General features: G+C 50.4%; 2 protein-coding genes across 2 annotated transcripts in view; both read right to left on the bottom strand.

The window, feature by feature from the left end:
• Window positions 1-679, bottom strand: part of POU2F3 (POU class 2 homeobox 3) — a 42,839-nt gene extending 42,160 nt beyond the window's left edge. Inside the window, exon 1 of the mRNA XM_029085487.1 lies at window positions 394-679. Coding sequence (XP_028941320.1) covers window positions 394-679 — 286 coding nt within the window. The remainder of the gene's footprint in view (window positions 1-393) is intronic.
• A 5,170-nt stretch (window positions 680-5,849) lies between these two features.
• Window positions 5,850-14,201, bottom strand: OAF (out at first homolog). Its single transcript, XM_010170153.2, is given in 5 exon segments — window positions 5,850-6,334; window positions 6,853-7,033; window positions 7,590-7,724; window positions 13,846-13,874; window positions 14,183-14,201. Coding segments are annotated over 5 exon segments (639 nt in total). The 3' UTR covers window positions 5,850-6,059.
• Between the last annotated feature and the right edge of the window lie 1,785 nt (window positions 14,202-15,986).

Genomic DNA, 15,986 nt, shown 5'->3' with positions numbered 1-15,986 from the left:
ATCCCTCTGTGAATTTATCCCCTCTCCCTCCTCCCAGTTTTATCCCAATGACTGGACCCACAGTTGGGGCTCTAAATGCCCATTTTCCAGGTACCCAAGAGACTTCAGTGCTCTTCTCCCTGACCCACTGTAGGGTGGCAGCATGTGTATACATGTGCACCCACATTGTGGGCATGGCTTGGCAGCCCCCTAAATAGGATCAGGGCAGCATCCATCCCCCGGTAGGAATATGGGCATTTAACCGGCTAAGGTAGCTGACTCCAGCAGGAGAAAAGAGGAGGGAAAGGAGGGAGGAAAGGTCAGAGGAATCAGAGCAACCCCATTTCCTGCCCAAGTCCACCGTCTCAGCTACGTGGTGAGCTCCAGCCCGATCCTTCCTCAAGTGCTCTTTACCTGCGTGCACAGATTCCAGGTTCACCATCCTGCTGGTGGAGGGAAATCCGCGGTGCGCCCAGCCTCCTGCCGTCAGCCCCAGGTTACCAGGGGCTGCCAGTTTGCCCTCCCTCCTCTGCCACCCGCTGCCTCTCAAACCGGGCGTGGGTCCGCTCCCAAAGGGACCTAGAGCTCCATTGCCTGTTGCCATGCAGGGCCAGGGGAGCATGCGGCGCCGCGCCACGCCTCGCCCCACCTCCGGCTCCCTCGGGTGCCCTGACACCCAGCAGCCTGGCGCCCGGCCCATGCAAAAGCTTCCATTTGCATATTAGTAACTCGGGAATGGATGAGTCCCTGCAGCACTACCAGGGTGTGGGGTGGGGTGGGAAGGAGGGAGGAAGGAAGGCGGTTTGCCCGCCCTCAGCTGCACAGAGACACCCCAGAGCACCTGCCTGCTGGGCTGCAAGCGGGGGGCTTTGCAAGGGCTCCACCATCAGCCCCAATCCAAGTTGTCCCCTCACGGACAGGCTTTTGGCTCTGGCCCTTGTAATGCATAGGTAAGAGAGGCCAAGACATGGAGCCAGGCTGGGCAGCAGCTGCCAGTACCCAGAAGGGAAGGTGTCCGAGCTGCCACTCCAGTAAGCAGGGGCTCTTCATTTCTGACCACTCTGATAAACCCTGAGGTCTGCTCCGAGTGAGCCAGGGGAGCAGCCTCTGCAATTGCGTCTTTGTGTCCTCTAGGTCTGGGCTGAACCTGAGTGATGCCATATCAAACAATCAGCACAAAAAGGAAAGCGGGGAGCAGAAAGATAACCTGACTTGGCTAAAGACACAAGGCAGGGCTGAGATCAGCACGTGGAGACTCCTTTTTTCTGACTCGCGCTCTGTGCGGTACATCAGTCTCACAAGAAGAGAGACGTGGCAGACAGCCTCTTCCTCCTCCTCCTCCATGTTGTTTAAAGCTGCAGCATCTAACTGACTTCCAGGGAAGCCAGGGAAAAACATCCCCTAATGTTGGCTTCTTTGGTAGGAAGCTGCCAGAGGCCAGGTCCTCAGCCTACGCCCTGTGCTGTGATGGGGACAGGGACTGTCACCCTGACAGACCCAGGCACTGTGGTTGCTCCCTGTCCATGCCATGCACTACTTTGACAACCCCTACCACAGCCCAGATGCCTGCATTAAATCCCTGAGCTCCAGTGCTGCTCAAACCCCTCCTGAAAGCGTTAACACGCTCAATTGGTAGCTGCCAGGTACAAGCTATCACACATTCATCTCTCCTGGCTAATTCACGTTCCAGGGCTCTCAGCTTTGCCACATACTGCTCTCCCTCCCTGGAAAGACAGGTTTATCTGAAGAGATGGGTGGGCGGGCAGGCAGGCTCTCTGAGCCTCACCTCCAACCCAGTCCTATGTTATTGGGCTGGAGTGCCTGCCCTCAGCCTGCGTGGTCAGAGAGGACATCCTCAGGAGAGGGCAACACACTGGGAGGAAAGTGGATGCATTGAGTGAAATCCTAACAGGGAAAAAGTGGAGGAAAGTGGGGGGAGAGGTGGAAGGGAGAGAGCAGGGAGGAGGGGATGTTCCTAACTAACATTTGCAGGACAGGGCACGAGGGGAGATTTCTGTGGGCTGCGTTTAGCGCTGCTCCAGGAAGCAGAAAGGTGACACAGGGTGGTTGGCGCAGGCAGGTTGTTTCCAGCTGCTGGAGGGGTTGGACTCCTGCCACTGATCCTGAGCCTGTGGCAGAGCCCCAGCCATTCAGATCTGGATCCTTGGGGCGTTCCTGGGCAGCTGCTGGTCTGTTTTCTACTGTTTCCAGCATGACCCCCATGTCTGGGTTTTCCCCATCTTGAAGGCTGATGCGATCAGGTATCTTCATTGCGTCAACATGGATTTGCTGGTGGCTTCCAGCCAGCTTGAAGAGCCTCTGGGACATGGGTGAAAGGCCCTGGATAGGCTGGGGACCACAAGAGCTCTACTTCCCCCCAAGTCAGAGCACTTTTGGTACCCCAGTTAACAGTTGCACGTGACACCGACCTTTTCTCCCCGCTTCCTGGTGCTTTTCCCTTGCTCCGGAGCCCAGCAGCCTGTCCCAGAGCCCAGGGATGCAGGTGACCCCGGGGCGGGGGTGTCACCTCCATCCAGCCGGAATCCCGGGCATCCTCGGGCCGCGGATGCTGTCCCGGCCATAGGCAGGGCCGCAGTGCCCTCTCCTGGCCCTGCAGCCGCTGCCGACTGTAACTGGGAATCCTCCAGTTCCCTCTGCAGCTGCTGGGATCTGCTTTTTCTGACTAGTATTTCGTGGTCAATGGAACAGCAGGAAAAAAAAATAATTAATATTTCAGCTCTCTTCTCCCCAAAAATTTGTGGGAGCAAAGCCTTTCACCTTGGCGTCAGTGATGTGCCACACAGGCAAGAGAGAATATACCCTCTTTATGAGGCTGCCCAAAACACCTCTGCTACACAGGCAGAGGAAAAATAGGGAAGGGATCACAGCATCATCACCCCTTTCTGCTGTGGAAATCAGACCACCTTCTCCAGACAAAGGCAGATTTGCTTTCATTCTGTCCTGAGATGATCACTCCTGGATGCCAGCACATGTGCTGTTCTTTTTTTCCATGGCATCACTGAATGAGCCAGTCTCTGTACCCATGTGTTCCTCCACTCCTGCTGAGACAATGTTTATTCCCCTCTTGGAGGAAGAGAAGCTCTGCAGATAGCACTTGATTTATGGAATATGGCCTTTGGACTGGCCCTGAAAGCACGAACTGCAGAAAGATGTTACAAAATCCCCCACTGCTTTTTTCCTAGCAGCAAGGATTTACACCAGTGCTCCTGGCCAACTGCACCTTCTCGCTGTGCCAGGAAGGGCTCCTGTCTCCACCTGCAACAGCAGATGCTCTAGAAACTCACGGTGCCCCTGGGACCCCTTTGAGGCCCTGGGAGCCTCGGGGCAGGCGGCACCAGTTTGGGAAAGCGGAGGCACCACCTCCCTCCCACGCTTTGGAGAGCGCGGCAGGTTGTAGCACACTGGAGGGACATGTCCCAGGTCCTCACCTTCCCTCAAAGCCCGGGGAGCATAGCCAAATCCAGAAATGGCTGTCAAGTTGAGCTCAGCACATCCTGCCCACCGTTATTTAGAGTTCAAGTCCTTATCTGCTACTCCCAGAGCTCCCACGGCACAGTGCTGGCCCTGCTGCATGCAGAGAGCTTACAACACCCCCGACCTGCACTGTGGGACACGGGTCCAGCTCATACAAGGCTCCTCTGTCACCCCATAGAGCCGAGGTGATGGTTTGGTACTGCCATACACCATGCTGCTTTCCCAAGGTGGCCTGGGAATACCTTGGCTCCATGCTCTGTAAGAACCAGGACTGAAGTGTCTCTGTGACCCAGGCACCCAGAGCCTCACCACTACAAAATAAACACATTCAAGCTTGCTGGGATATGACTGAATGCTCCCATGGCTCATGTCTCCTCCCAACAGCTCTGTACAGGAGGCAACATCAGAAATGGGCTACACAGGGCTCCCAACAGAAAGGCACACAGCCATCCTGCAACCCTCTCCCACTCTGCTTACAGCCCACCTCGATCCACAGCTGGATTTAACTCCAGCAAACAGGGACAAAGTCCTGTGGTTTCCTGCTACAGCAGGAGCCAAGGCAGCAGAGAACAACCTCCTGTAAATGCTGCCCATGTAAGTGAAAAAGAAGCAATTTCAGCTTCCCCAGAAATCACAGCAAGAGGGCAAGTTGCCTCGGTGGCTCAAGCGCAGAAGAGCTGAGGTTGCACAAGTCCTTGTCCCTGCCACCTCTGCGCTCACCACACTAGGGGGAATCAGCACTCCACGTTTCTCCCTCGAGCTGCCACTGCGCTAAAGCTCTGAGCTGGCCCAAAACTCTGCTGCCCTCATCTCCCCTCAGCTACAGCTGCAGAGGAATAGACAAATAATATTTTCTTGAGGCCGCTGGATACAGACAAGCCTCCAGCCACATCTGCTTAATACACCTCATGGGACCCCGCCATCAGTCAGAGAGAAGAGCAGGCATCAGCCTGCCTAACCCCAGGACCTGCTTCTACTGCTCATCTTCTACTTCACCAGAGCTCGGGCTTGAAGCTTCCACAGTTGCTTGAGATGAGTCAAAGCTGTGTCCTTACTGAGGGGCTGGGTAGACAATATGCTAGAGATGCAGGACCACACTGGTAAGTGCTGTGGTCATGCTGAACGGGAGGATGTTCCCCAGCCATCCATGGGTCTTCAGTGTCCTTGGTTCCTTTACTCATAAAGGAACAACTCTTAATCAAAAGCCCAAATAACTGGATCACACACAGAGAAGCTTTTAGGCCACAGATGCTTTAAAGAAACCAGTTTATTTCACCTTACAAATGATAAATAATTTGTTTTAAAAAAAATCATTTCAAGTGTGTTTTACTTCATGTTGCAATATTAAAATACCTTTCCCTTCTCCCCCCCTTAAGCGATCAATACAAAAATAATTGTGACCAAATTGTTTTTTTGTCAAAAATTACTGTATTTTAGGCAAAAAAGGCACATTGTGAAGGCTCTTCACCAGGAGGTACAGGGGTTCACAATGACCTCAACAGCCTCTCCCCCCTCCCTACTTGTCCTAACTTCCATGGAAGAGGACACAGGAACCAGGCAGCACTCTTGCAGTCCTTTTTATCTGATCCCCTCCAGGTACATACCAGGGCCAAGGTCAGCTTTGGCATTGTCCCTGTTTTACACGTAGGTGAAACCAAGGCACAGCAAAGCAGTACAGTTATTGAAGAGCTTCTTGTGAACAGCTGGCAGAGTAGGACATAAAACTGGACGTAGATGGAGAAGGTCGTCTTCTTCAAAATGACGGTGCGAACCCACCTAGGATCACCCCCACCCTTTGCAACCACAATGTTATGATGGTAGTCACAAGTCTCTAGATGTTTCTTTCTTAGTGTGAGTCCTAGGACCAACACAAAAAGCTGGTCCTTCACTAGCCTAAACAGGGATTAATTAGAGCCCTTCATGGGCAAAAGTCATTGCTGGGATATATCTCCCCATTGTATCTTCTAGCCACAGGAAGAATGTAACAGTCAGTCGGACACTAGAAAAAGCTACAGGCAGGCTCTTGCTTTGGGTAGGCTTCGTACCTTCCTTGTTCAGGGTGTGTGGTCCCATAAATCAGCTGTTTTCCCACTGGGAAATGTTGTTGTGTCACCAGGAGATGGTGAAGGGCTTCTTCGGTAGCAGAGACGTTTGACAATGCAGGTCATCAAGACCATTTCTCTCCCTGCCCTGACCACTCATCAGGATGCTTGAGGCTGATAACTCATCAGAGCTGACCCTTTTATACCTGCTAGCTCCAGAGCAGGGCAAAACACACCCCTCCTGGTGCTTCACCCCAGAAACCCAGGTCTCCTGCTTCTTCCAAGAAGCCGGATCTCTCGACAACTGGCAGGAGAGCATCAACATGCAGTGAGCTGAGCTCGCTTATCACAGTATGAGACAGCATCAGGTGGCAGGGAGTCACAGGGGACCAGAAGGAAAGGCACACACAACTCTCCTGGTACAAGGCATCACTGTGAACCATATTCCTTCTTTGGAACAGCCAGCTACAGGAGGGCTGTAGCATCATACATGGTGGCAGGAGGTAGACGAGCTGCCCCTTGAGAAGGTCTGGCTTGGCTCTGCTAGGTCTCCTCATCCCAGAGACATAGCTGCTTCTGTGGCACGTAGTAATCAAAGGTGTAGCCCTTCTGGCAGCTGCGGATGCCGCATTTGTAGGAAGAAACCTTGCCCCCAGCATCGCGACTCTTGCAGTACTTCAGCATGCACGGGTACCACTCGATGCTCAGTGAGTAGCTGCAAATGCAGGGTTTCCAGCGGTCTGCACACAGCCTGCAACGCTGCAGGTCAGGGAGATCAGATGTCTGTGGTAGGACCTCAAACATGGAGCCATCCACTCCTGTGGGAGAAAGCAGAGAAACTTTGCTCAGGGCGCTGCCGTAAGGAAAAGCCAGAGCAGAGAGCCACCAAAGCAAGTGCTGCTCTTTCTGCACAGTCTCCAGGACAGTCGAGGAGAGTAAGGTCAGACAGAGTGCATTTCTAGGGGCTGTTTGGACACAAATCTCAACAGGGACCATGGGAGAAGAAAGGGCCCTGGGTAAAGTAAGATGAAAGATACACAAAGCCTGTAAAGAACATATTTCTTATGGGTGATTGACCAGGTAAAAGGTTACCTTGAAAATATCTGCCTAATTAGGTTCACTAGGACAACACCACCAAAGGAAGTCAGATATGCTAACAAATAGCCTAGTGCAACGTGACATGCAGGCAAGCGATACACATGGCTTCTCCATGCTAAAGACAGTGAAAGAGAAGCCAAAATGATCTGGGCTGATCACCAGAAACCTGGCAGGAGGGACACAGCAGAGTGCCAACTTACTGACAGAAGCAGTTCCAACGAAACCAAAGGAAACTTACCTTTCTCCAGCCAAAATTTGACATCTTCTTCTCGGGTGTAAATTGCTTCTTTAGCCTCTGCACACACATTGTGGATATGAGAGCTCAGCTGGGCCCCCTTGCTAAAGTTGACAGCTACATCCATGCTAAGATGCTCCAAGCCCCGCACCTCCTCAGCCTGCCGCACTGTCCTGGGATTTTTCTGCAGAGGATGAAATAAGGAAAATTTGAATCCTGGTAGTAACCAATTATTCCTTAGAGCATGCCATGATTTCATGCTAACATAAGAAGTGCAAATGGATGTTCCTCTGTAAATGCACCTGCATTCTATCTGGATGGAAGGCATTTAAAAAACTTCTCGTTGATGCTGAAACTGATGATAGTTAATCACTGCTCTGATTGTCCTGTGATCGTTTCCCTATGCTTTGTCGTGAAGAATGGTCCCAAATCAGTACTCACTTCACTGGACAATGTGGGGCAGGGATTTTAATGGTGATTGCTCTAGCCATCCACGTACCCTGTGATACAGGCGAGGTTGAACTAAATCACGCCTCCTTCTAGTATATTAGAAGAACAGGATCAATACTATTGATGAACTTAGTTTAATACTGAGTCCCTCAAGCAGGAGGGATGGTCAAAGGTGGGGCTAATAGCTGAACAATTGGGAAGCTGCCTAGGAAAGGCAGGACAGCTCTAAGAAACCCTGATGGACTGGAGGATGGAGCTGGCACTGAAGCCAACTGCCGGGCACCTCTTACCTGCCGCAGCTTTGCCATAGACTCGCTGGGGATAATCTCGTTGCGGTGAAGCCGTGTGACGAAGCAGAGTGCTTGGAATTGACTCTGGCCCCTCTCCAGCTCCCCTAGGATTAAGGCACGGAAAATCTTCACCTCCTGACAAAGAGATAAATAAACAGAGTGAGAGTCACAGATCTTTGCCATCAGTGGGGAGAACTGAGAAGTCAGGGTCAAAAAGAAAGCCTCCAGCCAAAAGAAAAAGTCAAAGGTCTCATACTTCTGCTACCTGAGCACGGGGGTGTAGTCCCACGTTCAATCCCACCCAAAAGCCTGCAGCATAACAACTGGTGTGCGTAAAGAAGTTAAGGGTTTTCGCAATCCCACTGTGACAAGGATAAATTGCTGCCAGGTCACATCCACATCTGTGGCTTCCTCAAATGACAGCTGGGGGTTTCTGTCCTTTACTAAGAAGGGAGGCAAGCCTCCAAGGAATCCCAACTCGTTTTGTTTTGCTAAACAAATACCACATAGCCATTATCTCCATGCATTACTTAAGGCACGCGGTCCCAAATCTCCTCTGCTGCCTTCCCTCACTTGCTTCTGAGCAACTGGTATCCTAGAAAACAAATTACTCATTTCTGAACTCAACAGCATGAGGAACAGAAATGAAAGTAAAATTGTTACAGCCAGAAAGAACCTGTAATGATTGGATATAGCTAACCTTCTTTTCTGCCTAGATCAATAATTTTGGCATTTTACATATATAGCTTCCAACGTGGATAGTAGCCTATCTCCAAAACCAGATTAGAAATCAAACATAATTACCTTCACTAGCCTCGTAGAGTATCTTGTTCAATAGCAAAACCTCCCTATATCCTGTTCTGATAGAAATCAACACTGTTTTCTATGCAGGTATCAATTCATCTGGCTTCTGGCTTCAGGGGCATTTGTACACTCTGTGGGAATCCGCCATCCCCTGTCTCGGCGTCAGACCATACTGCACACGGGCTGAGCAGATGGATCAGAACGGTGCCTCCTTCTCAGCATGAAGAGCAATTATTGCCTTTTGGCACCCACCCACAGCCATCGCTCTTAACAACGTCCTCCACAGGGAACTGAACAGATATTGGTGGCTAGGGACCAGCAAGTAGAAGCTATGCCAAGCTGCTAAGATCATCCTTCTCCTCCTGAGCTATTCCTGTTGCATGGCCACAAGCTCAGCTTCTTCCAAACCTTTCTGCCTCAAGAAGAGAGCCTTTCTCTTTTCTACAAGCTCTAAGCAGTGTCCACACTGCATTTTTCCACAGACTAGCTCACACAGACCACTATTTATTCCCTGTCTTCTCTTCCATGTCCAGAAGAGAAAAGGATATGCAATTCAGTGCACATCTGGACAGCTGAAAGAACAGCTGCAACCTGGGATGCATTTCCATCCCCAGGATAGGAGAAAGGATTTTGCTGGGAGCATTTATTGACTGAAAACTCGCCACAAGAGCAGGACGTGAAAGAGGTTTGGGAAGAAAGATATACCAAAACCACTTGTGAAATTACTATGAAATCATTATTTTTTTGACAGCTTTAACAGGGAGAATTCCCACCAAGACACTGGAGTGACCCATGTTCCCACCTACATTTAGTCCAGCTGCCTTCCAGCTGAGCTCTTCTGCTCTGAGCTCCCATACTGTGCAAGGCCAAACAATGAGTACACTAAAACTAGTAGCTGACCCCAGCATAGTCTTCAGCTGTGGATTTAATTTTAATTCACCTTGAACAATCAGCATTCAGCCTGGAAAAAGCAAACAGGGACAGGTAAGTTCTACACTCAGGCTGAAAACCTCTACAGGCAAGAGATTAAAAACAGTGCAGTACTTCCCAGGTTGGAGGCAATCTTTGTAAAATGAGAACATGCTGAGGAACTGATTAATCCTTCTGATCTGCCTATTTAAGAATTAACCTTCAGACATCCAACTCTCTTTCCTCCTCATGGCTGATAGGCACAAGAGATTCACGGTTCTCACTGCTCCTAGTGAACACTCCAAAGCTCCCGATGATCCCACCTTGCTGCAGGTCCCTTGCTCTGCCTCTGAAGTCCAGAGCCCAGCTGCCCCTGCAGAATCCAAGCAGAGATAAGCTCCCTCCCAAGTGGGCTCAGGTCACAAGGCATCACTTCCACAGTATACAAAGGGTTCCTGGATTCAGTGACCCTGTCCAGTGATGAATCTGGACCAAGGTTTTAAGTATTTAAGTGTTTCTGAGTTCCAAGCACACAGGAGAGGAAGGACTACATTTCCATCATGACAACGCACCAGTGGAGCAAATGAACAGCTCTCAGGCATCGAGACAAGCATCTGTGCCAGGTCACATCCAAGGCAGACACCAGGAACAAGCTCAGATTGGCCAGGGTCAGCAGCCACTGCTGTATTGCCCTCAAATAACCTTATTTTACTGCCTCCAGCTTCAGCCTTGCTCCCATCACACCAGCAAGTGAGTGACCCAGGGCTGCTGCTTAGCTCATCTAAATATTTATCTGCCTATCTCTGTGTGCTTGCCGATTTATAGGTCAATGAGTCCATGTAAACCTCTGGTATAGATCCCTGCAAAAATCATCATTGAAAGAGCTTACTGGTAGGGGATGGTGCAAGGAAAGAAAGAGAAAGGCAAGGAAAAGGTGGTCTTGCAGTGTACAGCTGCAGGAGAAAAGAGCAAGGGGGAAGACAGCGAAGATCAATGGGGTGGTGTCCCAATGCATGACCCATCCTTTCCTCCACCCCCAGATCCTCCTTTCTCAGAAAGGCATGGCTGAGCTCCCTTATGTCTCCCGGCTCCTGCCCTTGGGCACACACCCAACCAGCCCTTTGCTCCCCCCCTGCCTGCCACAGCCCCTTCCAGTGAATCAGAGAGGCTCTGTGCCTGGCTGCCTGGATTGGTACATTAAACAGCAAAGCCAGATCTTTATCTAAGCCAGCCGTTCCACTAGCCCTGCTGACACTGCTGCCTTCGACAGCAACTGCCTCAAGCTGCCACACTCAACACCTGCAACCACCCCACGTGCTGGGCTTGGGTCCCCCAGAGAGGGGGTAATTTCTTCTCATCCTTCCTGCATCCCCAGTGGTTCTGGGCCGCATCCCTCTCCCAGCTCTGTCTCACTCCATGACATCTAAAGGAAGCAACTCTAGCATGAAGAGGGCTCTGACCCTGCCTGAACTCTGGGCATCAGGGATTTCCAGCACATTTGTTGATACCAAGGGAGGTGCCCTGGGAAAGACAGGAATGGTCCAGGTTTGCCAGCACTGAAATAGCCAGTGAGCCAACAAACAGCTTTAATCAAGCTGTTCTGTTGAAGGAACTGGCTCCTATGGCATGCACTGTTCTGAAGAGAGAAATCCCACCTTTACCTGGCTCCAAGCAAACCCAAAGCAACCCTCGTTGTGGATTTCAGAACAAGGTTAAAACTGTGCCACACACTGGCCTATTTTCTAGGAGACATGTACCCTGCAGTGACCACTCTGTCCTGAGGAAGAAGTCAGTCTCTTCCACTGCCCCGCTTCACCTCTCTGTCTCAAAGCCTTGCTTGGCTTTCCCTAGCTCCCTGGCTCTCCCTGCCCCAGCTATGCAGCCTTGAGTAGAGCAAGAATCAAAGCTTGTCACATCAAAAATACGTCATGCTTCTCATGTGGAAAGAGCCACTGAAAGTTTTCCCCATTCAAAGAGAGCCTCTGCCTCCCCAGCCACCTCACCTCTTTCCCACTGGCAGCAGTAGGGTGAGTCAGTGCCAAGGTGGGTACCCGGCCAAGGCAACAAACAACACTTTTAATTCTGGGTTTTTACAAAATTTCCCAGCAGGAAACAAGTCCCAGCAGAACACTGCCTTTGCAACACGGGGACTCACTGGATGAACTCATCACGGGGGCGTTGAGAATCCTCGGCCCTGACCTGCACTCATGTGGCAGGTACAGTTACAGCTATTGTTTAGGTTTGGACGACAAACGCTTGGCGTAACAGAGAACAACCAGTTCTGCAGCCGTGCTCTAACCATGGCACTGGAGGTAACCACAGCCTTGGCTTTCACAGCAAGGGCAGAGCAGCTTCTCTTTCCTAAAGGCACTAAGGAAATCAGTGCACCAAGCTTCCAACAGCCCAGGTTGTCTGCACCTACCCAAAGGGACTTCCATCAAAGACTAGCCTGCAAGAAGGAGCAGGGAAATCATGGAACTTCTTCCCTCCTCACACTGTCATCAGTCAGCTCCTCCAGGGACTGTCATCTGGAGTGCGAGAACAATTCAACCTCCATTTCTAGGGTTTATTCAGTAGAGACTTACAAGCCTGTGTGGTCTAGATCTGAGCCCAGCATCTCAACTTCATGTTGAGTGGAGCAAACCAGTTCCCAGGGAAATAAATTATTTCAATGCCTTCCCCCCCCACAACCCCTTCAGCTTTCCTGCCAAACTTCTCTCCCCCCAAGGATATCAGTGCTGCTGTGGGACCCGCTTTTGCCTTTGCTGTCACATGCCCGCTCAGAGTGGGGGGTACACAGCAAGGGGACATGCTGCTCGGGGCACTGGGAAACACTGGCACTCCTGGGTTCAATTCCTTACCCTGTCAGCAGCCTTTGCTGTGGCCAGGGCCCTGCCTGCACTGCCCTGAGGGAACAGCTACAGCTGGCCAGAAAGTCGTGCTCCTACAACATAGAGAATGTGTCCTGCATCCACACTGGGGGTCCAGCCAGCTGAGTTACCATGACTAGGTAGGGATTATGATTTCTTTTTGAACCCCTCTCCTACTGAAAATGGCTAGAACAAAGACACTTTGGTGCACTGCCTCTTATGCTCTGGTATCTATAAAGGCGAATTAAGGATGTGCCAGGAAGGGGGGGAAGGGGAGAAAGCACGTTTTCAGGAACAATAAGGTTTGACCCTGATTCTTACAAGCACTGAGCAGCCAGAAATCCCCACAATACTCTGAAGTGCTTGGAAAAACATCCTCTAATTAAGCACCCTCATGCCCAGCACCCACAACCTGAGTAATGCCTAAAAGCAACTGTCAGAGGCCACTTTTGAAACTGGATCCTACCTAACAAGTGATTTCCCCGAAGCTGTGGAATGAACAAAGGGCAGCTCTGGCCATAAAGTTCAGCCCTCCAGCCCCACGCTCAGCTCAGCAGGCCACCACACTGCCTTTGCGTGCAGTACAGCTGCCATCCACCCACACTTCAGTGATCACATTAATGGAGAGCATTTTTAGGTACCTCACTGAGCCCACCCCATCCCTCCTGCCCTCCCAAAGGGTGCTGAACGAGCCTCCTTTTATATTTTTGTTATCTCTACAGAGATAAGACTACTTTCCAAATGACACAGATAGAATCTCTGGACAGATGCTTTCCTATATCACCTAGTTATTTAGCACCTAACATAATGGACCTTCAGCATAAGGAAATTCTCAAAACATCACCCCAGAACATCACATAACATCAGCTTTACTAAAAAGGAAATGGAAAGGACTGGGAGGGCAATTGTTCAAACACTGTTGTGTTTCCAACACAACTTTTCCAGCAGTCAAAAGGAAAAAGAAACTTTTCTATATATTTGTGCTGATCTTGGAATAAAACCATCCACTTTGTTCTCAGGCTACTGTTTAACAGCTAGCAAGATCATGCTATTCAAATTAGACACAAAACTTAGGGTTGCTGTCCCCTCTCACTCTTTTCTGCAGTACATTTTATGTCTAACAACACTACATGTGAAAAGAAGTGTTTTCATCATGTTCTTTCATGCAAGAGAAAGAAACTGCAAGAGAAGAAATGGTCTTCACTACTGCATTGCTCAGAAAACATCAAGTCCCATTTTGGACTCCCACTGACTAGTTTGTGCTGCATTAGAGAATGAGGAAAAAAACCTGGTGTGCCCTGAGGACATGACTCCTTCTGGTTCAGGTCTGGAGGGAAGGCAAGGGGAGGCAAAGGTAGAAAATCCCACCTCTGTGGAAGATCCAACCACTGTTCAAGTATCACACAGCTTCCACCAGTATCAGAGAAGAGATATGCACTGTGATCTCATAACTCCTTTCTTTTCCAGCCCCTGGTCTAGCAGCAACTTCTTGTCAGCAAAGGGGAAAAAAAAAATAAATAAAAAAAAATAAAAATCTGCCTTTGGACTAACTCGCTACAGTTTAAGCCAGAGAAGTGGAAAAATCATTTGTGCAAAACCCCAGTATCCTGGCCACAGCACAGCCACATAATCGAGCTTAGAAAAGCCAGATCAACAACCCCAGCTGCTATTACCAAGACTAAGAGCCTCAAAAACCTTCTCTCTGGAGAGGAGAAGTTGTGTAATGCTAGAGAAATGAACACCAGAGCAGAACAGGGAAATGCCTGCGTGCATCCAGGAGAACAGGTCAGAAGGGGAAGGCTGGCCAGGCAGCCGCCTGCTCACATCATTACTCACTGCACCACAAATTCAGCTCCTCGGTCCTTTACATTTTCCTGGCTTTTTTTCAGCTATTTTCCAACAAAGCCATGAAACAGAGAGCACCAGTCCCCAACTGTTCTAAAACTGAGGATTAGGAGTGGACTTCTGAGAGACCGATGCTTTGCAAAGCCTTCCAGAGAGCTCCTCAGCAAGAGCCAAGAGGATACATAGAGCTACAGATTGAAAATACTGAAGCTGAGATACCTTCAGAGAACCCAACCCCAGAAGCAGCTCACCTATAATAAGGATAGCAGCAAGAAAAGAGTTAACAGATACTCTGTTGGGTTTGTAGATAAGATTTGAGAGCAAGCTCCCTTCAAGAAGGGCTGAAGCAAGTGAAAAATGCTGAAACAACAACTCAGGACACCAACAGTCCTCAAGTCACATCCCAGGGTTCCAAAAGGCTTACCTAGAGGGTGCGTAATGAGTTTGGATTTCCCTTGGCCAGGAATATGCTATGGCATACAACCTTGCAATCGGTAGGCTTAAGAGCTCTTGCTCCATCCTTTAACCTCCCTAGTGTGCCGTATCTTCTCCCTCCCCCCCCTTTTCTTTTTATAACAGGAGTTAGGGGACTGCTTCCTTGCACATGTACTGGAGTACATGGAACATACCATCCCTTCCAAAATCACCATGGCTTCTGGTAGCATCTCAGAAAGAGGCGAGCTTGATCCTGCACCCTCCAGATGGAAGAAGGCCATCTGAGAGGCTTGGAAGGAGAATTGGGACCAAAGAGCGTAGTTGAAAGGGGAAGAGGCACCAGAACAATCCCTGGCAAAAGGCTCCAAGGTTCACGACAGGTTGGGACACAATACCTTCCTGTCCCATGGGTCTAAGCTTCCTCCTGCTGCAAACCAAAGTCCACCTAAGCAAACAGTCTGAACGGAGGACTGGAACAAGATAACACTGCTGTGCCACCCAGACAGCCATGCCACCCACAGGGCAGCAAACAGCTCTTCCCTCCACAACAGAAAGTTCACAGCATCCAGCTAGGCGTGGCAAGCTCCAAAGAATGCCACGCTGGCCCAGAAAGCTACCATCTCCTGCTGATAAGCATGGGATCTCGGGCTTCAGCTCAGCAAGTATCACCTCCCTGTAGAAAGGCCACCTCTCACACTGGGCTGGGAGGAAAGGCTCCCTTTACAGAAGGACTGTTGTCAGTCCCACAGACAGCTGCCAATCAAATGCTTCCCACACCACAAACTCATGCAGGTGCTTCCGAAGACAGCAGGAGTCCATCTAAGGAACTAACTGTACCCCACAGTTAGTGCATCATAGAGAGGGATGTCCTAGAGATAGAGCAGAGCACAAACATCCCCATGCAGGAGTCAGGAACCTGAGATGTCCCCACGGCATGGAGACTCTCCTGCCCTGGCCCTGCTCCATGCCCTGTTGCTACTGAACCTGCCGTGCAAAACCATGCCACTTGCAAGTCAGCAAAGAGAAACATAGCTGCTAGGGCTGGCCAGGTGTGGGGAAGGTTTCACCACCCATCCCACTAGGATCTTTACCACCTATTTTCACCACAGAGACAGCCTAGGTCACAAGTCTAAGACTACTGGGGACAGCAGCCTATGTAAACAGCTTAGAGCTATACACATGAGAAATGCCCTACAAAGACTGCAAGCAAAGACTCCAACGGTGCCTGAGGTGGGTGGACTTCTTCCTACGCGTGCAAAAGGGCACTCCACTCCCCAGAAACAGCTCTGGCTCCCTGAGCCTCAGCCAAGGTTTTCCTGGGCTCCAAGGTGAACGACCTCGTGTACCAATATTGCCAGCACTCATCCCACAGAAAACATGCCCCAGAGTCCTGACCCGGTCCTCTTGCTAAGCCCATCTACGGACCCGCGAGGTCTGAAGGGACAGAGTTCCCATACTGCAGATTTTGATCTTCTCCAGCTCAGCCAGGAATCGCCGTGGGAGACCGGACCTGCCAAACACGCGGTGTGTGACC

The sequence above is a fragment of the Antrostomus carolinensis genome, unplaced genomic scaffold (assembly GCF_000700745.2).
Source record: "Antrostomus carolinensis isolate BGI_N321 unplaced genomic scaffold, ASM70074v2 scaffold166, whole genome shotgun sequence".
Lineage (NCBI taxonomy): Eukaryota > Metazoa > Chordata > Aves > Caprimulgiformes > Caprimulgidae > Antrostomus > Antrostomus carolinensis.
Note: the sequence above shows the minus strand (reverse complement) of the source record. Positions and strands in the feature narration are given on the sequence as shown.